General features: G+C 43.8%; 1 protein-coding gene across 1 annotated transcript in view; it reads right to left on the reverse strand.

Moving 5' to 3' along the window:
* The window catches only part of LOC311133974 (plexin-A2-like), a gene marked incomplete at both ends in the record, with an annotated part of 44059 nt that extends 17756 nt beyond the window's left edge, over window positions 1-26303 (reverse strand). Inside the window, 7 exons of the mRNA XM_084167600.1 lie at window positions 768-864; window positions 1055-1208; window positions 1339-1462; window positions 4129-4229; window positions 10908-11042; window positions 23581-23763; window positions 25083-26303. Of these exons, the coding sequence (XP_084023726.1) occupies window positions 768-864; window positions 1055-1208; window positions 1339-1462; window positions 4129-4229; window positions 10908-11042; window positions 23581-23763; window positions 25083-26303 (2015 nt within the window). The remainder of the gene's footprint in view (window positions 1-767; window positions 865-1054; window positions 1209-1338; window positions 1463-4128; window positions 4230-10907; window positions 11043-23580; window positions 23764-25082) is intronic.
* Window positions 26304-27642: the final 1339 nt, after the last annotated feature.

The raw sequence follows: 27642 nt of genomic DNA on the forward strand, positions 1-27642 counted from the left end.
CTGACTTGTTGGAAAGGTGGCATCCTATGACACTGCCATATTGAAAGTCACTGAGCTCTTCAGTAAGGCCATTCTACCGCCAATGTTTGTCTATGGAGATTGCATGGCAGTGTGCTCGATTTTATACACCTGTCAACAACGGGTGTGCCTGAAATAGCCGAATCTACTAATTTGAAGGGGTGTCCACATACTTTTGTATATATAGTGTAGATGCTGCCTTGCATGGCTCACAACTACAATGCTCAAGCTTGGTCTGTCTGCAAATTCAGAGCGGGGTTCACAAATGAATACATATGATACGAAATGTAACATATCATTCTAAATGGAGTGTCCCGGATTTACGTACAGAATAATATGCAGGTTGTTCTACCAGCAATACACAAGAGCTGTACATTTATTTACACACTTAAAAAGATTTCCATCTCTTTGGAGATTGAATTTAATCTGCACTGTGAGATTCTGGAGGGGTTATCTAAAACCTCTTAAACGTAAGTAAATGTAATCGAAAATGTAATCTACGTAATCCCCGAAAGTTATTATTTATTATGAGAGGGCCATAAATAACCACTTTTTCCTCAGGGAACCAGTCTAGAAACAAGCTAATAATGCGGGGTTGACTGCCTAAGGTTGACCTAAATCTGAACTTAGGGGTTACCTATCTGCCTGAACTTAAGTGGGGTTGCGTACATCAATGTCCTTAATGAGGTTGTACTCTACTATCTATTGAATGGATCAGATAATGTGTGGGCCGGGAGTGTTGTACTCACGTGTGATGCATGCTGCAGTTATAGAACTTGACCTCTGTACTGCCCAGCATTTGACCTGTCTCCTTAGAGTTCAGACGCAGCTCCACACCCAACCAGTCTGGTAGATAGAGAGAGGGGGGGGGTTTAAGGATTCATCTGATTTTGAGTATATCTATGGATCTCCAGGTTTTTGGTTATACAGTGGTTGGCTTTATTCAGACTGCTGGTCCTCTGTAAAAGAGGTCACATCTGTATCACTGAGGAACACAGAGAAATAGGCTCTATATTGGAGCTATATCTTTTCTCACCTTGTCCTTCAGGTATGTGTGGGACCTCCTTGCCAGACGGGGACAGACACATGACTCTGTTGCCGTTGACATGACCCTCCATCTCTGCCTGCTCTCCAAAGGCACAGCTGATCCCAGCTGAGAGGTCAGGCACATTGCTCACCTCCAACAGGAGCTATATGAGAGAGGGATAGCTGGTTTGGAACAGTCTGGTCTGTCATGAAAAACTCAGGACCACTTCCCACCATCAAGACTCAGAACATGTAAGAATCAGTTAAAGAATGAACGGTTAAGATTTGACTCACGGGCACATTGTGTGCTGACACGGCGATGCTGGCTGGGTGAGCGATAACCTTCACACAACGTTCGATATCAGTGGCGAACCGGAAGGGCTCCTCTGCTCTCTGACACTGGTCTCTTCTGGCACACCTATGGGTGGGAACCAGGACATTATTAATTCTTACAAAAACATTGCACTTAAGACAATGAAAGGCTCTCAAGGTTGCATCTCTCAGCGATCGCGCTTCCTCTTGACAAGGATTTAACAATAGAGCGTGTCTCTCTTTTACATGTGTAATGCACACTGTGGGATGAGACAGTGCTTAATGAACTCTCAGATGTTGTCAAGGGTGACATCTCACGAGAGCCTTCAAAGCGCACAGAGACCTCAACTGTAATTACAAGACAATGAAGGCAGAATGGATGGTTGTTGTTCCTGCCGTCTCCTTGATACAGCCTGTATCCACAGGGAGAATAGACAGTAACTTTTTGGCCTCTCATTAATTGAAGTGCCTCTGGATAGCCATTTCATCCCAGACGCCCTTTCATTCCCTTTTATCTCATCTCCTCCTCCATGTTATGTTTGATAGAGCTGTTTGTTATCCTGTCCTAGCCCCTTAGACATTAACACACCACACACACACTCCTCTGTAGGGCACATGGAGCTTTACCTCCACATGCTTTGGGTGGGCATATACAGTGACTGCATGTTGCATTTTCTAACTCCCTGTTTGACTCTGGAGAGACAAGTTGAATTTTTAATTCAGGCAATAGTAGCTAGATTGTGAATAGTAGCTCATGGAAGTGGCATGCATACAGGTATAATAGTGGGACTTGGAGTAGAAACTGCACTAAAGAAAACTAATTACGAATAAAGAAACAAAAATTTAAACGCAACATGCAGCAATTTCAAAGATTTGACTGAGTTATAGTTCATATAAGGAAATCAGTCAATTGAAATAAACAAATTAGGCCCTAATCTATGGATTTCACATGACTGGGAATACAGATATGCATCTGTTGGTCACAGATACCTTTAAAAAAAAGATAAGGGCGTGGATCAGAAAACCAGTCAGTATCTGATGTGACCACCAAATGCCTCATGCAGCGCGACACATCTCCTTCGCATAGAGTTGATCAGGCTGTTGATTGTGGCCTGTGGAATGTTGTTCCACTCCTCTTCAATGGCTATGCGAAGTTGCTGGATATTGGCGGGAACTGGAACACGCTGTCGTACACGTCAATCCAGAGCATAACAAACATGCTCAATGAGTGACGTCTGGTGAGTATGCAGGCCATGGAAGAACTGGGACATTTTCCGCTTCCAGGAATTGTGTACAGATCCCTGCGACATGGGGCCGTGCATTATCATGCTGAAACATGAGGTGATGGCGGCAGATGAATGGCATGACAATGGGCCTCAGGATTTCGTCACAGTGTCTCTGTGCATTCAAATTGCCATCGATAAAATGCAATTGTGTTCGTTGTCCGTACCTTATCCCTGCCCATACCATAACCCCACCACCATGGGGCACTCTGTTCACAACGTTATCAGCAAACTGCTCATCCACACGACACCCACATGACGCCATCTGCCCGGTACAGTTGAAGCCGGAATTCATCCGTAAAGAGCACACTTCTCCAGCGTGCCAGTGGCCATCGAAGCATTTGCCCACTGAAGTCGGTTACGACGCCGAACTGCAGTCAGGTCAAGACCCTGGTGAGGATGACGAGCACGCAGATGAGCTTCCCTGAGAAGGTTTCTGACAGTTTGTGCAGAAATTCTTCGGTTGTGCAAACCGACAGTTTCATCAGCTGTCCAGGTAGCTGGTCTCAGACGATTCCGCAGGTGAAGAAGCCGGATGTGGAGGTCCTGTGCTGGTGTGGTTACACGTGGTCTGCGGTTATTAAGGCAGGTTTGACATAATGCCAAATTCTTTAAAACGACGTTGGAGGCGAACATTAAATTCTCTGGCAACAGCTCTGGTGGACATTCCTGCAGTCAGCATGCAAATTGCACGCTCCCTTTTATTGTCCCCAGCACAAGGTGCACATGTGTAATGATCATGCTGTTTAATCAGCTTCTTGATATGCCACACCTGTCAGGTCGATGTATTATCTTGGCAAATGAGAAATGCTCACTAACAGGGATGCAAACAAATTTGTGCACAACATCTTTGAGAAATAAGCATTTTGTGCATATGGACAATTTCTGGGATCTTTTATTTCAGCTCATGTAACATGGGACCAACATTTTACATGTTGCGTTTTTTTATTTTTGTTCAGTATAATCCATTCTGTGTTTTGCTAGTCAAGTAGGGTGATAAGATGCTCTCCAAGAGCTGCAATTTAGATAATGATGATCGTAGAGATTGCTGAAATGCAAATGCCAAAAAATACAGCATATTACATTCTTTCTGAGGTCTGTTTCAGGACATTTCCAGAAACATTGCCTGGGTTTTAATCTTCTGAATCCCTTCTGGTCTGTCCTGTTCTATTACGTAAGCTAACATGCCGGTCAGATAATTAAGATGTAAAAGTTAAGCCCACTCTCTCAAAGACTGAATTGTTATAGAGGTTGCAGCAGCCCAGTGGGTTACCCTGTCTACTCCCTGTAATCCCTCTATACTCTGTGCCCATTATCTCATTCTGTCCCCCCATACTAGCAGTGACAGACAGTCTGTCTATATCTGTGTGCTCAATAGCACCATTTTCTATTGGAGGGATTTTATAAACTCTTACTGGTAAGTTATGTGATTGGTGTTTTAAACCATGGTCATCGTGCCTTTTTAAGTGTAGTGTGGTAGTGGACTTACATGTTGAGCAAGACACACCAGCCGCAATGAGGATCCCCAGAGCTCAGACACTCTCCGCAGGTCCCATATTGCTCACATGCCTCCACTGGGACCTTGGTCACCTAAAACACAACAGAGGAAGGTTTAGATGCAGCACAGAGGCCATGGAGGCTACAACATTCACATACACATAGATATGAGTAGCATGTCATTTACAATTAGTGTAAAACATATTGCTCTATATAATTGCTTCATGACTTGTTTAGCTGGTTAATTGTGTGTAGTATGTGATAAATGTCATGTATCCACTGAAATAGTGTATTTCCTGTTGGCTTGACCCATGAAACACAGTTTACATGATCTAAGGAAATGGAGAAAAGCCTGGTAGTCTGTGAAATCAGATTGATTCAGCTGATTGATTGTGGGGGGTTCAACAGAGAACGTAGCTCTGGCAAACAGGCTGAGAAAGGAGAAAAGCCACAGCAAATATAAGCCTGACCTCCATGGGTGAGCTCACAGCCTAGATCAGCCTACACACATACACACACACACACACACACACACACACACACACACACACCACCACCACCTCTCTGTGAGGACACCTGGCAAAGCATACGCTCTCCATTAGCTGCTGTGACAGACATTGCAGTTGAGTGGGCAGCGCCAGCCAGTGCATACACAAACAGGTTGAAGCTTTGCTATTTTATACTTGATTATTCTCCCCCTTGACGGACCATGCAAGCAATTTCCTGATGTAAGCAATCACAAATGAAGAGTGGATTATGGATTAGAGCGTCTCCGCTGCACTTGATAGCGTAAGTGGGTTCTCTCCCAGGTCTGTGTTAGCAAATCTGATTATCTGCCACTTCCCGCAAAATCATTTTTTCTTTTTTTAAGAGTTCAGAACACATCCAGTGCATTCTATTAGCAAAATGATTTTGAGAAGGGATGGACGGGGGGGGGGGACGGGGGGGGGGGGCGGGGGGGACGGGGGGGGGGGGGACGGGGGACGGGGGGGGGGGGGGGGGGGGCAGGCAAGCAAGAGAAAGTGAGAGGGAGAGAACTATGGATGGTTATAATAATGGTGTGGTATGTTATTATTAAGTCATATACTCTGATCCACTCTGCATCTGTCAGCTTTAGCTATATTATGCAATTCTCATCATCTTATATCATGCTCTTACAGCAGTTTCCCCTATATTAATTTTAAAAAGTGTTTAAAAAAAAGTATATATATTTCTGCTGAGACGCGCTTTTAAATGGATAGTCATTGGCTCAATGACTGGAAGTCTATGGGAACAGCTAGCATGTCATTGCGCTAACGCTAGTAATGCGATTTCCCCTCTGCCTTCAAAAGTTGTCATTGTCAATGAAATGTAAGTGTTAAATGTGAATTCAACTGACCATATCCATCAACCATCAGCTTATTATGTGTCTAGTCGATCTGCTGGGTGAAGGTGAGTGGGAGGACAGACAGAGGGCACTAACGGACATGGCTAGAGGTTACTCTCCTCCCTGACCTGTTGTGTTCACAGCTGCTGACCCCTTGACAGGGATAACAAAAGGTTTAAGGACGGGTCAGGGGGAAGCCAGGACAGAGACTGATAACCCTTCCTGTCCAAACAAGCTCACACAAAGTCAGACCAAACCACACTCAACAAAAAGCACAGAAACGAAGCATTTTCTCCTCTGCCTTTGGCCCTTGATGAGACGGGTCACGGGTGCCTCTATAACAGGGCTCTCTGACCCTGTTCCTGGAGCGCTACCCTCCTGTAGGTTTCGATTCAACCCCAGTTGTAACTAACCTGATTCAGCTAATCAGTCAGCTAATTATTAGAATCAGGTGTGCTAGATTAGGGTTGGTGCGAAAACCTACAGGACGTTAGCACTCCGGGAACAGGGTTGGAGAGCCCTGCTCTATAAGCACTACAGGCAGCCTCGTATGTACGATGTGTAGCCTGTATGATGATGTTTCATTTCACCTGGGTTATAGCTATTGCCTTCAGGTTAATTATACTGACTAAAAGGGAAATAAGAGGGGAATTTGTTATCTAATGTGTCCTAAACAATGGTACTCTCAGAGATGGAGTTATACACAAAACACCAAATGTGAAACTGGGGGATTTGAAGGAATTAGAGTGAGTATTTCACATTTTACAGTGCAGCACTTGTAGAGAGATTGCCCCTCTGACCCCATGCTACAGACAGACCATTACAATTCAATGAAGTGTACAGTTGAAGTCGGAAGTTTACATACACCTTAGCCAAATACATTTAAACTCAGTTTTTCACAATTCCTGACATTTAATCCTGGTAAAAATTCCCTGTTTTAGGTCAGTTAGGATCACCACTTTATTTTAAGAATGTGAAATGTCAGAATAATAGCAGAGTGATTTATTTCAGCTTTTATTTCTTTCATCACATTCCCAGTGGGTCAGAAGTTTACATACACACAATTAGTACTTGGTAGTATTGCCTTTAAATTGTTTAACTTGGGTCAAACGTTTTGGGTAGCCTTCCACAAACTTCCCACAATAAGTTGGGTGAATTTTGGCCCATTCCTCCTGACAGAGCTGGTGTAACAGAGTCAGGTTTGTAGACCTCCTTGCTTGCACACGCTTTTTCAGTTCTGCCCACAAATGTTCTATAGGATTGAGGTCAGGGGTTTGTGATGGCCACTCCAATACCTTGACTTTGTTGTCCTTAAGCCATTTTGCCAAACTTTGGAAGTATGCTTGGGGTCATTGTCCATTTTGAAGACCCATTTGCAACCAAGCTTTAACTTCCTGACTGATGTCTTGAGATGTTGCTTCAATATATCCACATAATTTTCCTTCCTCATGATGCCATCTATTTTGTGAAGCGCACCAGTCCCTCCTGCAGCAAAGTACCCCCACAGCATGATGCTGCCACCCCTGTGCTTCACAGCTGGGATGGTTTTCTTTGGCTTGCAAGCGTCCCCCTTTTTCCTCCATACATAATGATGGTCATTATGGCCAAACAGTTCTATTTTTGTTTCATCAGACTTGCGGACATTTCTCCAAAAAGTACGATCTTTGTCCCCATGTGCAGTTGCAAACCGTAGTCTGGCTTTTTTATGGCGGTTTTGGAGCAGTGGCTTCTTCCTTGCTGAGCGGCCTTTAAGGTTATGTCGATATAGGACTCGTTTAACTGTGGATGTAGATACTTTTGTACCCGTTTCCTCCAGAATCTTCACAAGGTCCTTTGCTGTTGTTCTGGGATTGATTTGCACTTTTCGCACCAAAGTATGTTCATCTCTAGGAGACAGAACGCGTCTCCTTCCTGAGCGGTATGACGGCTGCGTGGTCCCATGGTGTTTATACTTGCATACTATTGTTTGTACAGATGAACGTGGTACCTTCAGGCGTTTGGAAATTGCTCCCAAGGATGAACCAGACTTGTGGAGGTCTACAATTTTTTTTCTGAGGTCTTGGCTGATTTCTTTGGATTTTACCATGATGTCAAGCAAATAGGCACTGAGTTTATAAATAAAAATAAATTGGTCATTTAGCAGACGCTCTTATCCAGAGCGACTTACAGGAGCAATTAGGGTTAAGTGCCTTGCTCAAGGGCACATCGACAGATTTTTCACCTAGTCGGCTCGGTTTGAAGGTAGGCCTTGAAATACATCAACAGGTACACCTCCAATTGACTCAAATGATGTCAATTAGCCTATCAGAAGCTTCTAAAGCCATGACATCATTTTCTGGAATTTTCCAAGCTGTTTAAAGGCACAGTCAACTTAGTGTATGTAAACTTCTGACCCACTGGAATTGTGATAAAGTGAATTATAAGTGAAATAATCTGTCTGTAAACAATTGTTGGAAAAATTACCTGTGTCATACACAAAGTAGATGTCCTAACCGACTTGCCAAAACGATAGTTTGTTAGCAAGAAATTTGTGGAGTGGTTGAAAAACAAGTTTTAATGACTCCAACCTAAGTGAAGCAGGGATAGATGTTTCAACAAATAATCAACCTGAGGACATTCAACTATTATAAAGGTTTTTTAAAAATAAAATAATCTTCAACTACTTACACACACACACACACACACATACACATACACACTCCGTTCCTCTCCACTCTGCATCATCATGCTCGGCAGAAGACAGAGAGGCTCATTGTTATTCTGTGAGGGTCGCCTGATCTCAGTCAAATCTGTCTGTGCCTCGCTCCTCATTCCACATAATTTATCTATTGTTTTGCTCAGAGAAATCCAAAAATCCCCATACTCTGGGATCGGCTGGGAAAGCAGGAAATCTGAGAGAGTAGCCCAGCAAGCCCCTCTCCTCCTGGAATTCCTCTGTAAAGCTCTAGGAAGGCCTGATTTGGAATAAGCGAACAGGAGGAAGGCTTTACACCATTCCTGGCCCCTAGGGGCCAAAAGCCACACGCAGACTGTATGATTCCAATATTAGGAGAAAGAGAGTGGATGGCCATGGGCTGGTTTGGTTGGTTACATTCGTTCATGTTCTCATACTACAGTCCGAATGGGAAGAGTCTCTACTTGAAGGGAGCATGTGTGTCTCCTTGAACAACCAGGGCTCATCAATAAGTGATGTCCTGTCTCTTCCAGTCCATCACATTCTAGGAAGTGCTGCCTTGATTTCTATCAAGAGACACTTCTGTACAATGCCTGTGCCTGTTTCTCCCTCATTTCTCACAGAGATCCTCATTTCTGCCTTCACTTGACGTTTATAGATTATTTCCAGACACATTGAACTAATTTATGCCGCCTGTATTGTCCAAACACCCTCTGCCTCTTTGTCCATCAGTTTAGTCTCAAAATATATTCCAACAGTCGGGAGACAAGTGAGTGTAGCAGTGATAGCAGGACTTTGGGCCGTACTGAAATCTAATCCCATTACACAATGTCATGTGACTGTGCCAGAATAATCACTTGATGGGAGTTGAAAGTGATTACCACTGTTCCCTCTTATCTCCAAAGAGTCCAGAGGTTATCTACCAACAACAACTGCTCTGCTAGCTGCTGTGATGCTGGCCCAACTGGAGAACACCAAAAAACATCCACAAACCAATGAAATGTCTGGTTTTCAATGGGATGTGTGTAGCATGTAGATTAGAAGATACATGAAAGTCAAGTAATTTCTGTGGGATGTGTGTAGATGTATTGAATTGTAATGGTTTTCTATGGGATGTGTGTAGTATGAGATGCATGTTAGTCGGTGCACATGGGTGAGTAATTAGAGCATCTGTCCTTCTGTCTGAACATGCCCTGCATATTTTACACACAACCCAACATGAAGTGTACGTATAATATAATATCAGAGAAGAATTTAAAATGTACAGTAGTACCAAGATGTATGAAGAAGAGCCCAAGATCAAATATATCTTTAATATTTTCAATTCTCGTTATATACACTACATGACCATAAGTATGTGGACACCTGCTTTTCGAAAATCTCATTCCAAAATCATGGGCATTAATATAGAGTTGATCCCCCCTTTGCTGCTATAACAACCTCCACTCTTCTGGGAAGGCTTTCCACTAGATGTTGGAACATTGCTGCGGGGACTTGCTTCCATTCAGCCACAAGAGCATTAGTGAGGTTGGGCACTGATGTTAGGCGATTAGGCCTGGCTCATAGTCAGCGTTCCAATTCATCCCAAAGGTGTTCGATGGAGTTGAGGTCAGGGCTCTGTGCAGGCCAGTCAAGTTCTTCCACAGCGATCTCGACAAACCATTTCTGTATGGACCTCGCTTTGTGCAAAGGGGCATTGTCATGCTGAAACAGGAAAGTCCTTCCCAAAACTATTGCCACAAAGTTGGGAGCACAGAATGGTCTAGAATGTCATTGTATGCTGTAGTGTTAAGATTTCCCTTCACTGGAACTAAGGGGACTAGCCCGAACCATAAAAAACAGCCCAAGACAATTATTCCTCCTCCACCAAACTTTACAGTTGGCACTATTCATTCAGTCAGATGGCATTCTCCTGGCATCCGCCAAACTCAGATTCGTCTGCCAGATGGTGAAGCGTGATTCATCACTCCAGAGAACGTGTTTCCACTGCTCCAGAGACCAATGGCGGCGAGCTTTACACTCCAGCCGACGCTTGGCATTGCGCATGGTGATCTTAAGCTTGTGTGCGGCTACTTAGCCATGGAAACCCATTTCATGAAGCTCCCGGCGAACAGTTCTTGTGCTGACATTGCTTCCAGAGGCAGTTTGGAACTCGGTAGTGAGTGTTGCAACCGCTACACGTTTCATCACTCGGCGGTCCCGTTCTGTGAGCTTGCGTGGCCTACCACTTTGTGGCTGAGCCGTTGTTGCTCGTAGACGTTTCCACTTCACAATAACAGCACTTTCAGTTGACCGGGGCAGCTCTAGCAAGGCAGAAATTTTACGAACAGATTTGTTGGTAAGGTGGCATCCTATAACGGTGCCATGTTGAAAGTCACTGAGCTCTTCAGTAAGGCCATTCTACCGCCAGTGTTTGTCTATGGAGATTGCATGGCTGTGTGCTCGGTTTTTATACACCTGTCAGCAATGAGTGTGGCTGAAATAGCCGAATCCACTAATTTGAAGGGGTGTCCACATACTTTTGTATATATAGTGTATATAATACACATAACCCTGAGCCATAATAATGTTTGCTAATCATCTCTTTCTTTATTTTTCTTTTCATCAAAACTTTGAACCCATACAGTACATTACATCATTCTATTCATTACATCATTCTATTCATAGTAAAGGGTCTTATTAACCTATAAACATTTGCTTCTGATAAAGCAGGGAATGGGAGATTCCTCACCTGATTGTCAGACATGACGTAGAGAGAGTTGCGGTCCAGAGTGAAGGCCAATTCTCGGAGGATAGGACTGCCACCTGTCATCACGGTCAGGGTCTCATACTGCACCCCGCCCTCAGGAGGCCCATCCACTCGGATCTGGAGGAGAGAGAGACAGACATAGGCCTCGTCAATTACATCTGTTTGCTTGAAAATGAAATAAAGTGATGGTTTTGACCAAAGATACCTATGGATTACTGTAGTCTTAGCTTGGCTTTGTAATGTTGTCCCTAATCAATGATTAGTTAATGCTGTTACTGGTGATTGCATGTTTCTGGCTTGTTTTCAAGTTAACCAGACTCTAAAGATTTGACTTTGGCATGACTTTCAAACCACCACCTTTTTGGGGCTCATTAAAAGCATGCAGGCAGATAGGCGCCTACTTCCAAACAGAGAATTGAATTCCCTTCCCCTACCCCCTTCTGTCCAGTGGCCACATTTCCATTAATACACAGAAAACACTGCCCTCATTAGTAGGCTACATCAGACATCTGAATTGCTTCATACATAACAGTACATTATTATCACATCTACCCTGAGACTTGACTGAAAAAATGAATAAACCTTCAAATTCGACAACCGAGAGAGAGAAGATCCTCATTAAATGTACAATCTCAAGTTTAATGGCTGTTAAGAATTCAGCACACAAATATCATTCAATGTACTTTCTTAGATAAATACAATACTCATCTAAATATAGTATGACAGGTGACTAAGCAGAGGAATAGACATTAAGGAGCAGATGTGAGAAGCCCATAATAAACAACATATTCTCCATTCTGGACAGTACAAATCTGCAGCACCAAGCTCAGGTTGGACTTCAACAAATCTCCCTGTGTGACAGGACAGTGCACACAGCCACTGGCAGACTCACAATGCTCTCTCAATAGACACAGCAGCAATAATTACAAATGGATTACATGATTGGATCCCCTGGGCTCCAAAACTGCATCAATCAATCAACCCTTCCACCTTCCAGTCATAAGCCCTCTCCTGCAGGCTGGGCTCCCCACCAAAAACAAAGGGAAGTACAGAGAAAAACATCTCTTGGGCTGAGATGGGAGAATCCTACAGGACAATCCCTCTGTGACAAAGAGACCAACGCCTGGCAAGCAGCCCCAGAGCTGCAGTTATTTAGGGACACGGTCAGGGGATTCTCTCAGCAGGATCACCAGAGGATCACGGTGTCCACTCTGTCATTTAACCAGCTCTGTCCACCATTGATTTGACACTTTCAGCCACCTAACCAGTCACTCAATAGAAAGTTGTTCTCTTTAACTCCTCGTCTATTTAGTGGTTCCCTGCACCAAACCCCCCCCCCCCCCCCCCCCCTTACTTCCCCCTCATCCTCGGTCTCTCTTACCACAATCCCACGCAAAGTGGAGTCGGCTTCCATTCCATTTCCCACACTCCATAAATAGAAACCAAAGCTTGTACGAGTTCCACTTGCAAAATGTTATCGTAAATAAAACCCAAATTGTCCGTAGAGATATTGTGCCAGCGATATTTAACAGGGCATTAGGAGGTTGACCAGGGGCCACCATGGTGGACAGGGTCCAATTTATGAGCTCAGAGGAAATGGTGACCTTTTGACTGGCCCAGAGTTTGATTTCAATCCATTTATACATGGCTCTTACTGTATGTGCACACAAATATGTTTGCTCTGTCTTTGTGTGCAGTCTATTTTGCTGAACAGGAAGCATACACAGCAAATTTGAGATCAGAATTTTAACACCCACAGTGTTAAATGTAACACTTTCTTATTGTGTGTATATGTGACCCACTGAAATAGTCTTAAACTAACACTTTTCAACATTTTGACAAATCTACACCCCTAGAGTGTTGGTTTCCTAACACTATGGGTGTTGCAAATTCTAACTTAAATTAACACTTTATTAGAGTTGCTGCTGTTACACTTTTTTTGTGTTAGGGAATAACACATGTGGTGTTACAGTATTTTGAGGGGGTGTTGTTTTAACACTGTAGGGTGTATAGCCGTATTTGCATATTTCCCAGCATGCCTTTTTTGATTGAATTTGAGAGATATCCACCCATGACTGTGTTTGTTAGTGACAGAGACATGGTTGTTGCATTCAAAAACTTTTAGTCCTACAGTCTTCACCAAGTGACTACCTAAGGCCTTTAGTTATGCTTAGTTATCCTCAACATTGTGGTCTGAAAATCCTGGCTCATGGGCCACATCAGACCTTCAAGTCACAATATGCTGGTTTGTGAAGTGATTAGTAATCCTATCGGAATCCAGCCAGAGGGAGGATATCCAACAATTTGAATATTTTATCACCCACGACCTGCATTCAGAATGACTGCTATGGTGAAGGACTTAAAAACAATCTAAACTGGAATAACCGTCTCAGTAACAGGTGCGATCAATCAAACCCCTTACAGATTGGATTAGTTTAGAAAAATGTAAGTTATTTATCTTTGTATAGTATAAGACCAATTAATCAATGTGCATGCAGAAACATACAGTGAGGGGAAAAAAGTATTTGATCCCCTGCTGATTTTGTAAGTTTGCCCACTGACAAAGACATGATCAGTCTATAATTTTAATTAATTAATAATAATAATATTAATATGCCATTTAGCAGAAGCTTTTATCCAAAATGACTTACAGTCATGTGTGCATACATTTTTACGTATGGGTGGTCCCAGGGATCGAACCCACTACCCTGGCGTTACAAGTACCATGTTCTACCAATTGAGCTACAGAGGACCACAATGGTCCTCTGGACTTAATGGTAGGTTTATTTGAACAGTGAGAGACAGAATAACAACAAAAAAATCCAGAAAAATGCATGTCAAAGATGTAATAAATTGATTTGCATTTTAATGAGGGAAATAAGTATTTGACCCCTCTGCAAAACATGACTTAGTACTTGGTGGCAAAACCCTTGTTGGCAATCACAGAGGTCAGACGTTTCTTGTAGTTGGCCACCTGGTTTGCACACATCTCAGGAGGGATTTTGTTCCACTCCTCTTTGCAGACCTTCTCCAAGTCATTAAGGTTTCGAGGCTGACGTTTGGCAACTTGAACCTTCAGCTCCCTCCACAGATTTTCTATGGGATTAAGGTCTGGAGACTGGCTAGGCCACTCCAGGACCTTAATGTGCTTCTTCTTGAGCCACTCCTTTGTTGCCTTGGCCGTGTGTTTTGGGTCATTGTCATGCTGGAATACCCATCCACAACCCATTTTCAATGCCCTGGCTAAGGGAAGGAGGTTCTCACCCAAGATCTGACGGTACATGGCCCCGTCCATCGTCCCTTTGATGCAGTGAAGTTGTCCTGTCCCCTTAGCAGAAAAACACCCCCAAAGCATAATGTTTCCACCTCCATGTTTGACGGTGGGGATGGTGTTCTTGGGGTCATAGGCAGCATTCCTCCTCCTCCAAACACGGCGAGTTGAGTTGATGCCAAAGAGCTCGATTTTGGTCTCATCTGACCACAACACTTTCACCCAGTTCTCCTCTGAATCATTCAGATGTTCATTGGCAAACTTCAGACGGCCCTGTATATGTGCTTTCTTGAGCAGGGGGACCTTGCGGGCGCTGCAGGATTTCAGTCCTTCACAGCGTAGTGTGTTACCAATTGTTTTCTTGGTGACTATGGTCCCAGCTGCCTTGAGATCATTGACAAGATCCTCCCTTGTAGTTCTGGGCTGATTCCTCACCGTTCTCATGATCATTGCAACTCCACGAGGTGAGATCTTGCATGGAGCCCCAGGCCGAGGGAGATTGACAGTTCTTTTGTATTTCTTCCATTTGCGAATAATCGCACTATTATTGTCACCTTCTCACCAAGATGCTTGACGATGGTCTTGTAGCCCATTCCAGCCTTGTGTAGGTCTACAATCTTGTCCCTGACATCCTTGGAGAGCTCTTTGGTCTTGGCCATGGTGGAGAGTTTGGAATCTGATTGATTGATTGCTTCTGTGGACAGGTGTCTTTTATACAGGTAACAAGCTGAGATTAGGAGCACTCCCTTTTAAGAGTGTGCTCCTAATCTCAGCTCGTTACCTGTATAAAAGACACCTGGGAGCCAGAAATCTTTCTGATTGAGAGGGGGTCAAATACTTATTTCCCTCATTAAAATGCAAATCAATTCATAACATTTTTGACATGCGTTGTTCTGGATTTTTGTTGTTGTTATTCTGTCTCTCACTGTTCAAATAAACCTACCATTAAAATTATAGACTGATCATTTCTTTGTCAGTGGGCAAACGTACAAAATCAGCAGGGGATCAAATACTTTTTTCCCTCACTGTAGGTATTAAAACAAACTATTCCAAGAATCAACTTTCAACAAAGCATGCTGGCAAAATGATAATGAGGCCCCTCCCACGTCTTTTCCACTCTGAGAGAATTAACGGAAATGAACTCAACACAGTTGAGTAACAACAACATGCGGTGTTGATTTCACTGTGATTCAAATAACACTTAATTTACTTACTGCAAGTGGTGTCAATTACAATCCCACTGGTATTAACCCCACCTCAACACCAAGATTTTAACACTTACAAATTTGCTGTTTACTAATGATTTGGCTAAATGCCTTTTTCTACTCTAGTTTGTTTCGATTGTCTTTCCTTAAAGGGATAGGTCACCCAAATTACAAAATTACATGTTGGTTTCCTTACCATGTAACCAGTCAATGGACAAAGTATGACAGCAATCCATGCTTTGGTTTAGTTTACCTGGCACTGTTTCCAAATACTAACTTTTTAGCATTTGTGGCACAAATCCCATTCAAGTCATGGCACCGATATTAGCATTTTTCGCGCATCATGTGAAGCTCACCAAAGTCACTTATAGTCATTAAAATGTTAGCATTTGAAAACAGTGCCAGCTACTGACAGGGAAACTAAACCAAAGCATAGATTGCTGTCATACCTTGTACATAGACTGCTTACAGCGTAAGGAAATCAATGTGTCATTTTGTAATTTGGGTGAACTATCCCTTTAAATGTCCAAACTAACCTATAAGAGGAAATGCATTTCACTCCTGAATCATATTTAGACCTCCAACGGTGTGTTTTCCTTCCTGATACTGACAGAGGGAATTAATCTTAACCCCCTTAGAGACCAACATTGGATACAAACAAGAAAGTAAAATAACCCAAATAACTATTGGAATTTCATATGATCCCACGTAATTCTTAGTAATGAAAACAACCTGTTCCCTCCCAGCTCTATTTGCATGGTTTGCTGCTTTTTTCAGCTTCTCTCAGTGGTTGTGTGTCTGTGCTTCACAAACCTATAGGCTTAGATGTCATTTAAAAAATGGCTTAATGGGGTAGTTTGAAACTTGCAAGACAGCTTCCCGGAGTCTAATTTTTCTAATTTCTCCTCCTTTAAGTATAAACATGCGGGATGGATTATGAGATTATTATGATCAAGGAGTCAATTTGAAAGGGTTCTAGAAGAGGTACACATTAATGTACATAAATGTTCCTATTAGCTTTCCATTTCCCTGGAGGTTGGTATGAAAGGTGATCAGTTTACAGTACATGTCGTTGGCCTGCCAATCCCACAAAATGTGACCAGATGTGACTAGCATGGGCAAAGTGTGTTAAGTGTATCCTACCATATGGATAATAGACTGGGAGTAATCTCTTCAACTAGCCTATACGTTTTAGTCTAGTATCCACCCAGTCTCCCCTATTCCTTTGCCCCAGATACAGTATGGTAGTAGGGACAATAGAAACAAAGAATCATGACATTTTCCAAACATCTCTTTCTAAGAGACTGAAAAGGCCAGTACGTCTGGCAACCTCCAGGGTTGAACGGCTGTGTGTTTGGGCAAATTCTAGCAGACAGACTGGAGTGGACATTGATTAACCGTATGTTGGATTATGTTCTGTTTAAATGTATGTTTATTTATTGAAATATTTATTAATTCAGTTGAATGTATTTTTATGTTGCATTTTAAAATGTGTTTGAGTTCGATGCCAAAATTGCTCTGCTCTAACTGTATTGTACAAACTACACTTACGTTTATGTATATATTTTTAATTTTTTTATCATGACTTTGGTTGAATGCTGATGATGTGTCTGTCCTGCAGTGCCTAAAGGGAAACATGTTTACTGAGAGCCAAAGAGGTGGAGGTCTGTATTACACACCTGCTCTAATCAGTCAGACATTACATCACTGCTACTAAGAGAGCTGTATTGATCCCTAACATTGAACAAGCTGTATGTTAGCAAATGCAATTGCCAAACCTGATTACTAACTAGTCATAATGCACTCTAATTGTGTGTGTGTGTGTGTGTGTGTGTGTGTGTGTGTGTGTGTGTGTGTGTGCGTGTGCGCGTCTTAACCTGCATACTCATGGGTGTGTACTAAGTACAGTATATGTTTCAGTGTCCTAATGCAAGCAGACCTCAAGAGAAGCAGAGGATATAGACATAGATGCCCTTCTATGCGCTCTTCGAGGCAAGCAACACTGAACCATGCGTGAGAGCACCAGCTGTTCCGGACAACTGTGTGATGACGCTCTCCGTAGCCAATGTGAGTAAGACCTTTAAACAGGTTAACGTTCACAAGGCCGCAGGGCCAGACGGATTACCAGGACCCTTACTCAGAGCATGCGCTGAACAGCTGGCAAGTGTCTTCGCTGACATTTTCATCCTCTCCCTGACCCAGTCTGTAATACCTACATGTTTCAGGCAGACCACCATAGTCCCTGTGCCCAAGAATGCCAAGGTAACCTGTCTAAATGACTACCACCCCGTAGCACTCATATCTGTAGCCATGAAATGCTTTGAAAGGCTGGTCATGGCTCACATCAACACCATCATCCCAGACACCCTGGACCCACTCCAATTCGCCTCCCGCCCAAACAGATCCACAGATGACACAATCTCTGTTGCACTCCACACTGTCCTTTCCCACCTGGACAAAAGAAACACCTACGTGAGAATGCTGTTCATAGACTACAGCTCAGCGTTAAGAACCATAGTGCCCTCCAAGTGGGGGCCCCTCAGGGGTGCATGCTTAGTCCCCTCCTGTACTCCCTTTTCACCGACGACTGCGTGGCCATGCACGACTCCAACACCATCATCAAGTTTGGCGATTACACAACGGTGGTGGGCCTGATCACCAATGACGATGAGACAGCCTATAGGGAGGTCAGAGACCTGGCAGTGTGGTGCCAGGACAACAACCTCTCCCTCAACGTGGGCAAGACAAAGGAGCTTAACGTGGACTACAGGAAATAGAGGGCCCAACACGCCCCCATTCACATCGACGGGGCTGTAGTGGAGCGGGTCTAGAGCTTCCAGTTCCTTTGGTGTCCACATCGCTAAGGTCCTATCATGGTCCAAACACGCCAACACAGTCGTGAAGAGGGCACGACAACGCCTCTTCACCCTCAGGAGGCTGAAAAGATTTGGCATGGGTCCTCAGATCCTCAAAATGTTCTACAGCTGCACCATTGAGAGCATCCTGACTGTCTGCATCACTGCTTGGTATGGCAACTGCTCGGCATCCGACCGCATGGCGCTAGATAGGGTAGTGCGTACGACCCAGTACATCACTGGGGCCGAACTCCACAGAGCTGGGCTTTATGGAAGAGTCGCCAGAAAAAAGCCATTGCTTGAAGAAAAAAATAAGCAAACACGTTTGGTGTTCGCCAAAAGGCATGTGGGAGACTAGTTATGCACGCTCAAGTTTTCTGTTTTTTTGTCTTATTTCTTGTTTGTTTCACAATAAAACATATTTTGCATCTTCAAAGTGGTAGGCATGTTGTGTAAATCAAATGATACAAATCCCCCAAAAATCAATTTTAATTCCAGGTTGTAAGGCAACAAAATAGGAAAAATGCCAAGGGGGTGAATACTTTCGCAAAGCCACTGTATATGTACATATCTACCTCAATTACCTCTTACCCCTGCACATTGATTCGATACTGGTACCCCATGTATATAGCCAAGCTACAGTATCATTGATCATTGTGTATTTATTCCTTGTGTTACTATTATTATTCTATTATTAATATATAATTTATTTATTGTATTGTGCATTGTTGGGAAGGGCCCGTAAGTAAGCATTTCACTGTTAGTCTACACCTGTTGTTTACGAAGCATGTGACAATTACATTTGATTTGAGATGTTGTGGATATAAACATGAATGTTGTCACTTAAATGCTGTTTAGAGCTTAATTTGTGGTGAACTGTCTATCTGCTGTGAAGATATCTTTACTGAGGCTACTGTTCACAGCATGCCGTTATGAAAATCCTTTCAACTGAACCTCAAACACACCTTCATTGCCAGTCCCCATCTTCCTGTCTGAGATTCTCCACTAATCACTTCAATAACCAAATATCTCCTTCCCGCTCTGAAGCTGTCTTTGAAAAGCTCAAATAATTTAGTAAATGCACATTGGAAAGTGTCCTCACTTGGTCAGTTCTCAAAAAGCTATAATGAATGCAGTATCTGCACTTCAGAGCATTCGTGAGAGCCGTGTGCTTATCATATTAATCCAAAGGAAATACTACTAAGTGATTATAGCTAACCACTGAGGAGAATGTTGGATGCATTCATGTCCTTCTCGTGTCCTTGTCATGCAAGACTACTGCTCGGCACAACAGAGGTGGGTCTTGCCATGCAACACCTATATTACAGAGGTCAATGCCCTCATCTTGGTAAGTGAATAACTATGTCAAAGTAAGCCATAACCTGCTGACACTAAGGTGCATTATACTATTTAATCTTATTAGAATGGAGCCTTACTGTCACTGGTGGCACACTATGTTGGTCTGGGATTACTGGCATACTCGGCATTGGTGTTGAGATTGTGTCACGATCGTCTACGAGAGAGGACCAATGCGCAGCGTTGAAGGTGAACATAATATATATTTATTAACTGATCACACGATCAAAACAATAACCAACGATGCGTGACGTCTAAGGTTACAACACAAACAAACCTTAACGGAACAAGAAACCACAACACAAAGTGAAAAGACCGATAGTTAAATATGGCTCCCAATCAGAGACAACCAGCTGACACTCGTTGCCTCTGATTGGGAGTCACTCAGGCCCACATAGATATACAAACATAGACTTACATACCCTGGCTCAACATAACATAGTCCCCAGAGCCAGGGCGTGACAGATTGAGCCAGGAAAACACAGTAGGCTAGACAGTGGGACAAGAGAAGCCAATCTAGAAGGAAATTACCCAAGAAGACCACACTCCAAAAACATAACATACAGACATATTTAATCCATTGATAAAATTTATGTCCAGTCAGGCTGGAAATGGATGTTGCTGGGTGTGATGAGTGACATCCCCAGATGCTGGACCGTGAGAGTGTTGCTTATTCCTTTGACCTTCTGACCCCTGACCTTCCAGTGTGTTGAGCCTGCCCTTTCCAATGGCCTTGTTGCCTGACTGATCTCCTGATGGCATTTACTGTCATGCCCCACTTCCACTCTCCGTGACCATTTGGGATGATGGAATAGGAGTGCAGACGTGATGTGCTGTTCCATGGAGAATCCCAGGAGTCTGCATCATGCTTCTGCATCCTGTCAGTGTAATGGCAAACCCTGTCCTTACATGGACCCGAGGTACACAAGCACACAAACACACACACATCGAGGGAAGAGAAAGCAGAGGAGCGCTTGTCTAGTTATGTGAGCCTCTGCTTCAAGTCCGCCCTGCATGTGTGTCAGACAGGGTGACACTGTGCCCCACTGGCTAATGTCACAACATCAACAACATGTTCCCATTCATCCGTACAATAATCCTCCCCTATCTTGATTTATGTCAATACAGTTATATCAAGAGAGACCCTTGAAGAAACTAAACACTGTCAAAATTACTTTGTGCCTCTTGCATAGTGATTAAACCCAAGGGGCTAGAATCTATGATATTGCTAGTCTTGGCTGTTGATTTATTTTTCCTGTTGATAAACCCTCATTGGTCTCTAACTGTTGGCTGCTTATGTGACTGTGGAGAAAGAATCTCCCTGCTAAATCTCATCACTAAGCTAAGGACCGTGGGACTAAACACCTCCCTCTGCAACTGGATCCTGGACTTCCTGACGGGCCACCCCCAGGTGGTAAGGGTAGGTAACAACACATCCGCCACGCTGATCCTCAACACGGGGGCCCCTCAGGGGTGCGTGCTCAGTCCCCTCTTGTACTCCCTGTTCACTCATGACTGCATGGCCAGGCACGACTCCAACACCATCATTAAGTTTGCCGATGACACAACAGTGGTAGGCCTGATCACCGACAACGACAAGACAGCCTATAGGGAGGAGGTCAGAGACCTGGCCATGTGGTGCCAGGACAACAACCTCTCCCTCAACGTGATCAAGACAAAGGAGATGATTGTGGACTACAGGAAAAAGAAGAGGACCGAGCACGCCCCCATTGTCATCGACGGGGCTGTAGTGGAGCAGGTTGAGAGCTTCAAGTTCCTTGGTGTCCACATCACCAACAAACTAACACGGTCCACGCACACCAACACAGTCGTGAAGAGGGCACGACAAAACCTATTCCCCCTAAAGAGACTGAAAAGATTTGGCATGGGTCCTCAGATCCTCAAAAAGTTATACAGCTGCACCATCGAGAGCATCCTGACTGGTTGCATCACTGCCTGGTATGGCAACTGCTCGGCCTCCGACCGCAAGGCACTACAGAGGGTAGTGCGTATGGCCCAGTACATCACTGGGGCCAAGCTTCCTGCCAACCACTGTCAAAATGTAATGTAAATGTAATGTAAATGTAACCAGGACCTCTATACCAGGCGGTGTCAAAAGAAGGCCCAAAAAATGTTCTACGACTCCAGCCACCCTAGTCATAGACTGTTCTCTCTGCTACCGCAAGGCAAGCGGTACCAGAGCATCAAGTCTAGGTCCAAGAGGCTTCTAAACGGCTTCTACCCCAAAGCCATAAGACTCCTGAACATCTAATCAAATGTCTACCCAGACTATTTCCATTGCCCCCCACCCCTCTTTTATGCTGCTGCTACTCTCTGTTTATTATCTATGCATAGTCACTTTAATAACTCTACCTACACTACCATTCAAAAGTTTGGGGTCACTTAGAAATGTCCTTGTTTTCGAAAGAAAAGCAATTTTTTTATCCATTAAAATAACATCAAATTGATCAGAAATACAGTGTAGACATTGTTAATGTTGTAAATGGCTATTGTAGCTGGAAACTGCTGATTTTTAATGGAATATCTACAGTACATAGGCGTACAGAGGCCCATTATCAGCAACCATCAGTCCTGTGTTCCAATGGCACGTTGTGTTTGCTAATGCAAGTTTATTATTTTAAAAGGCTAATTGATCATTAGAAGACCCTTTTGAATTATGTTAGCACAGCTGAAAACTGTTGTGCTGATTTAAAGAAGCAATAAAACTGGCCTTCTTGAGACTAGTTGAGTATCTGGAGCATCAGCAATTGTGGGTTTGATTACAGGCTCAAAATGGCCAGAAACAAATAACTTTCTTCTGAAACTCGTCAGTCTATTCTTCTTCTGAGAAATGAAGGCTATTCCATTCAAGAAATTGCCAAGAAAAAGCCATATCTCAGACTGCCCATCTTAATCTTTTCTTTTTATTGGCCAGTCTGAGATATGGCTTTTTCTTTCCAACTCTGCCTAGAAGGTCAGCATCCCAGAGTCGGCTCTTCACTGTTGACGTTGAGACTGGTGTTTTGCAGGTACTATTTAATGAAGCTGCCAGTTGAGGACCTGTGAGGCGTCTGTTTCTCAAACTCCTCTTTCTATTCTGGTTAGAGCCAGTTTGCGCTGTTCTGTGAAGGGAGTAGTACAAAGCGTTGTAAGAGATCTTCAGTTTCTTGGCAATTTCTTGCATGGAATAGCCTTCATTTCTCAGAAGAAGAATAGACTGACGAGTTTCAGAAGAAAGTTATTTGTTTCTGGCCATTTTGAGCCTGTAATCAAACCCACAATTGCTGATGCTCCAGATTCTCAACTAGTCTCAAGAAGGCCAGTTTTATTGCTTCTTTAATCAGCACAACAGTTTTCAGCTGTGCTAACATAATTCAAAAGGGTCTTCTAATGATCAATTAGCCTTTTAAAATAATAAACTTGCATTAGCAAACACAACGTGCCATTGGAACACAGGACTGATGGTTGCTGATAATGGGCCTCTGTACGCCTATGTAGATATTCCATTAAAAATCTGCCGTTTCCAGCTACAATAGCCATTTACAACATTAACAATGTCTACACTGTATTTCTGATCAATTTGATGTTATTTTAATGGACATTTTTTTATTCTTCTAAGTGACCCCAAACTTTTGAACGGTAGCGTACATGTACATATTACCCCAATTACCTCGACTAACCGGTGCCCCCTTACATTGACTCTGTACCGGTACCCCCTCTATATAGCCTCGCTATTGTTATTTTTACTGCTGCTCTTTAATTATTTGTTACTTTTATTTTTCATATTATTTTACATAGTATATTTTTGTGCTTTTTTGGGGGGGGTATTCTTTCTTAAAACTGCATTGTTGGTTAAGGGCTTGTAAGTAAGCATTTCACTGTAAGGTCTACACACGTTGTATTCGGCGCATGTGACAAATAAAATTTTATTTGATTTGAAAATCTGTCAGTGTATTAACCATGCTTACCTTCTTCAGTCTGCCACTCCTGGTGCCAATGAAGGCCACGCTGTAGCCGTTATAGACATAGGAGGTGACAGAGGTCAGCCTGTCCCTGGTCTCAGTGTACACCATCAGGCCAGCTACCAGCTGGGAGCCCCCCAGGGGCTGGTTGATGTCCAGCCCACAGAAGTGATCATCGATAGGCACAGGCTGCAGAGAGAGATGGGGAAAGACGGGGAGACATGGGTGAGACAGAAGAGCAAGAGAAGGAGACGGAGTAAGAAAGATTAAAAAGACTACTGTAATAATCTTCACATTTGTTACACTTAATTACCATAGTTTTCAAGGCAGCGTCTTCAAAAGATATTGGGGCTGTTAAATTTGTCAACAATGCAGAGAGTGTGTTTGTTGAGCATTTTAATTGCTCTTGGCAAACATAAGAACGCCATGTATTTGGTGCCGGTTTCTGTGATTTTAAATCGCTTGATCTGACATCACACAAACACACAGCCCCAGAGATGTCAGGTTTTGATTTAGCATCAAAGAGGCTCACACGCTAAGCAGTCCTGCTACAGCTAGCACAATCCACCTCAAACCTCCACTAATAGCCTGTCAGGTAGAATAGAAATCTCACTTTTTAGGGCAACACATTTGTACTTTCATTTCCTGCACCTCTCAAGAGAATCTCTTCTGCTTTCTTCTGCACTGGAACAGTGATGACATGGGTAAGAGGCAGTATATGACTATTAGCAAAATGGGTGGTTGTGTGAGAGTTGCTGAATAACAACCTTGATTGATGTCCTTGTTACCTGTTTTTCTGAATGCTGAGAGAGAGAGAGAGAGAGAGAGAGAGAGAGAGAGAGAGAGAGAGAGAGAGAGAGAGAGAGAGAGAGAGAGAGAGAGAGAGAGAGAGAGAGAGAGAGAGAGAGAGAGAGAGAGAGAGAGAGAGAGAGAGAGAGAGAGAGAGAGAGAGAGAGAGAGAGAGAGAGAGAGAGAGAGAGAGAGAGAGAGAGAGAGAGAGAGAGAGAGAGAGAGAGAGAGAGAGAGAGAGAGAGAGAGAGAGAGAGAGAGAGAGAGAGAGAGAGAAAACGCACACCTACCTCTGCACTCACCAATAATATATAAATAAATTGCCTTCTCGGAGGAGAAGCGTGCTGCTCTGACCACTGCCCCACGCAGGGAGAGCCTAAACCTCTGAATGGAATCAAAGCTGCATACAAAACTCCTCTGATTAGAATTGTAAATGTATCTCCCCCACTTACTACTCTGTTGCTCTTGTGGAATATAAAAAAAGATTGAATGGGGCTCCGCAACAGGATACCTGCCTATCAGCTACTGTTAGTTTAACCAAGGCTGTGGGGTAATCAAAAAGCTTTAAATATTACATTCTTTAACCTGCCACCTCCACTGTCTGAATAATGTGTCTGTATGCCACATCAGAGGAGCCAGTGCTGGTCTTCCCCTGGCTAGCTGGATACTAATGAAGGGACTGGTTGCAAAGCCCTCTTCAGACAGCTACAGGTACCTACCGCCTTGGTGCACTGCACGTCCTTTCCCAGCAGCCAGTGTAGTTCCAGGTTGCCCTCTCCCTGGTAGCAGGACTGCAGGCGCTCTTTGATGCGGGCGTTGATGTCTCGGATGGTAAAGATACACAGGGCCGAGTTGTCCAGGGGCTCGTGGTACTGCTTCTGGCCCTTGGTGAACACAGCAAAGAGAACGTCATCCTGGGCACTGATGTTGAGGGACCTGGCCAGTACCTTCCCTGCCTTGGACAGGTGGGCGGCCTGTAGGAGGCGATACTCCTCTCCCTTGTGTACACAGCCCACTGGCAGAGACACATAGGAGTGGAACTTCTTGTCCCCTTTGCAGAGGCGTATGATGCGGGTTGTGTAGAACAGGTCACCTGGGGAACTGCCAGCAGTCATCCCATTCTCTGGGGTCTCTGGCTGCACGGTCAGGAAGTAGACAAAGTTCCCGCTGGCGAAGCCGTAGATGTAGTAGATGTCAAAGCGTGGGACCAGAGCTAGTGTGTCAGAGGGGATCTTAATGAGAGAGGAGACAAAGTCAGTGTGGAGCTCGTAGTCCAGCATAGCAGAGGACTCTGGGTCACGGGGCAGTTTACGGCTGGAGATGGTAGGGAAGTAGTCCTGCTTCCCACCCACGGCCGTGCCGATGAACAGGGTGCCGTCCTGACCCTGCGAGGAGGGCACGATGACCCCATACATGGTGCCTGTTTGGTTGACACTGGAGAGGTAGTGCTCTTTCTTGTGGGTGGGCTCCACCAGGATAAACAGGTCGTCCTGTCGCATTAGCTTACAGATGCCTTGGTAGAGGCTGCCACAGGCCAGCAGGCGGTTGTGGGAGTAGTCTATGAGCAGCAGTTTGTTGATGTTGTCAGTGGAGGCCAGGGGCTCAGAGCAGGGCTGCACTATAAGTGGAGGGTAACAGGCCTTGTTGTCGTACTCAGGCCCTGTGTCATGAGAGACCAGGAGGGTCAGGTTGGCAGATAGCTTGTAGATCCGGTTCACAGCACCAACATAGAGAGCTCCAGTGGTCTTGTGCACAATCAGGTGGTTCAGGGTCCACTCCCTTCTCTCTGACTGGAAGGTGTTGAGGGACTGGGACTGGCCTTGGCCCATCGCTAGGGAGATGGACATCAGGACCAACAGCCACCACATCAGGGAACATGACTGCCCCTTAGTACTGCCGCAGTAAGTCCATCCTATATCCAAACACGTCCACATCCCCATAGGACTTCTAAGAGATGGCAAGTCCAGACTAAATGTCTAGTGCTGTAGGGCAGGAATGAATAAGACTGTTCTCAGTCAGGCTGCACTGTAGTTGATATCCTCAACAATGGTCTTCACATTATCCTGAAAGAGAAGAGAAATGGTTCGTTTTAGATTTGAGATGACCCAGAATACTTTGAATCAATCAGAAACAAATCAAAGGCGTTATAATAAACCTTTCATAAACCTTTAGCAAGGACTCATAAAACAGGGTTTTATTCATAACGTTTTGGTTCAAATAAAAATATGAATAACCTCCCCAATTTTACAAGGTTGACATTTTACAATGACGAGTTTCCCATTATAAAAGACAGGGCTAAGAAGAAATACAGGCCAGAGACAGAACACAATCACACTGATAAATTGATAAATACCATCTTGAAATGGTTTCACCCTTGTTGTTCTCTCCCACTCTGCTTTCTCAGACACAACATACATCAACAGAATATGTAATTCCAGTAATCATTTCACAGGATCAGTGTAGTCTTCTATCCCCATTGCAATCAATACAGAGTGCTAGATTAGCAGGAGAGGTGGTCTCTCTGCTATCCCTATGTGCAGGGGCTCATTATCTCTCTGTGACTGCCAGGGAGGTCTGTAGCCTATTACTTCAACAAAGCAGTGACAAACAGTGACTCTGTGCTTTACATACTGTTTAGACAGCTAATTAAATAGGATCCAAATGTATTAATTATGCTTACATATTTCCAGCTGCCTGTTTTATTTTCTTACCTCCCTCTTGTTCTACTAAATGGTTAAATCCTCCAGGAATTAATCACTCTCTCCAGCACGGCCGACATTCCTAAATTAATCAGGCCTTTTCCAGGGATGGCGGAGAATCATTTAGGATTCAGAGTCGGGCAGCATCAACCCTTTCGCTTCCCCTTTTAACTTAATTAGCATATTTTATGTAGATGTTTCAACCAGGGGACAAACAATGCCCCTAGAATACTGCATGGAATGGATGGATGGATGGATGAGTGGATGGATGAGTGGATTAGAGAAAGGAGAGTGAAAGCCTTGTAAAAATATATTTATTCATGACTTTCTTTCTTTTCACAATCTATTCATCATCATGTGCTGTATGCTTTGAGTTTGCATCTGTCTACATGAAAACAATTCTCACACTGATTAGATAACCTGGTTAGTAAATTTGGACCTGAAGAACAAATGGCACTTTTACCGGGCCTCCTTTTTTATGAGTCCTTATTATTCTAGGGTAGGGAACATTGATCACAATGAGGTAGAACTGTTGGCTTCATACATGCACTCACTTCATCCCAGTCCATTATAGTAGTAA

Source organism: Coregonus lavaretus (genome assembly GCF_964263955.1).
Source record: "Coregonus lavaretus genome assembly, chromosome: 8".
Taxonomy (NCBI): Eukaryota; Metazoa; Chordata; class Actinopteri; order Salmoniformes; family Salmonidae; genus Coregonus; species Coregonus lavaretus.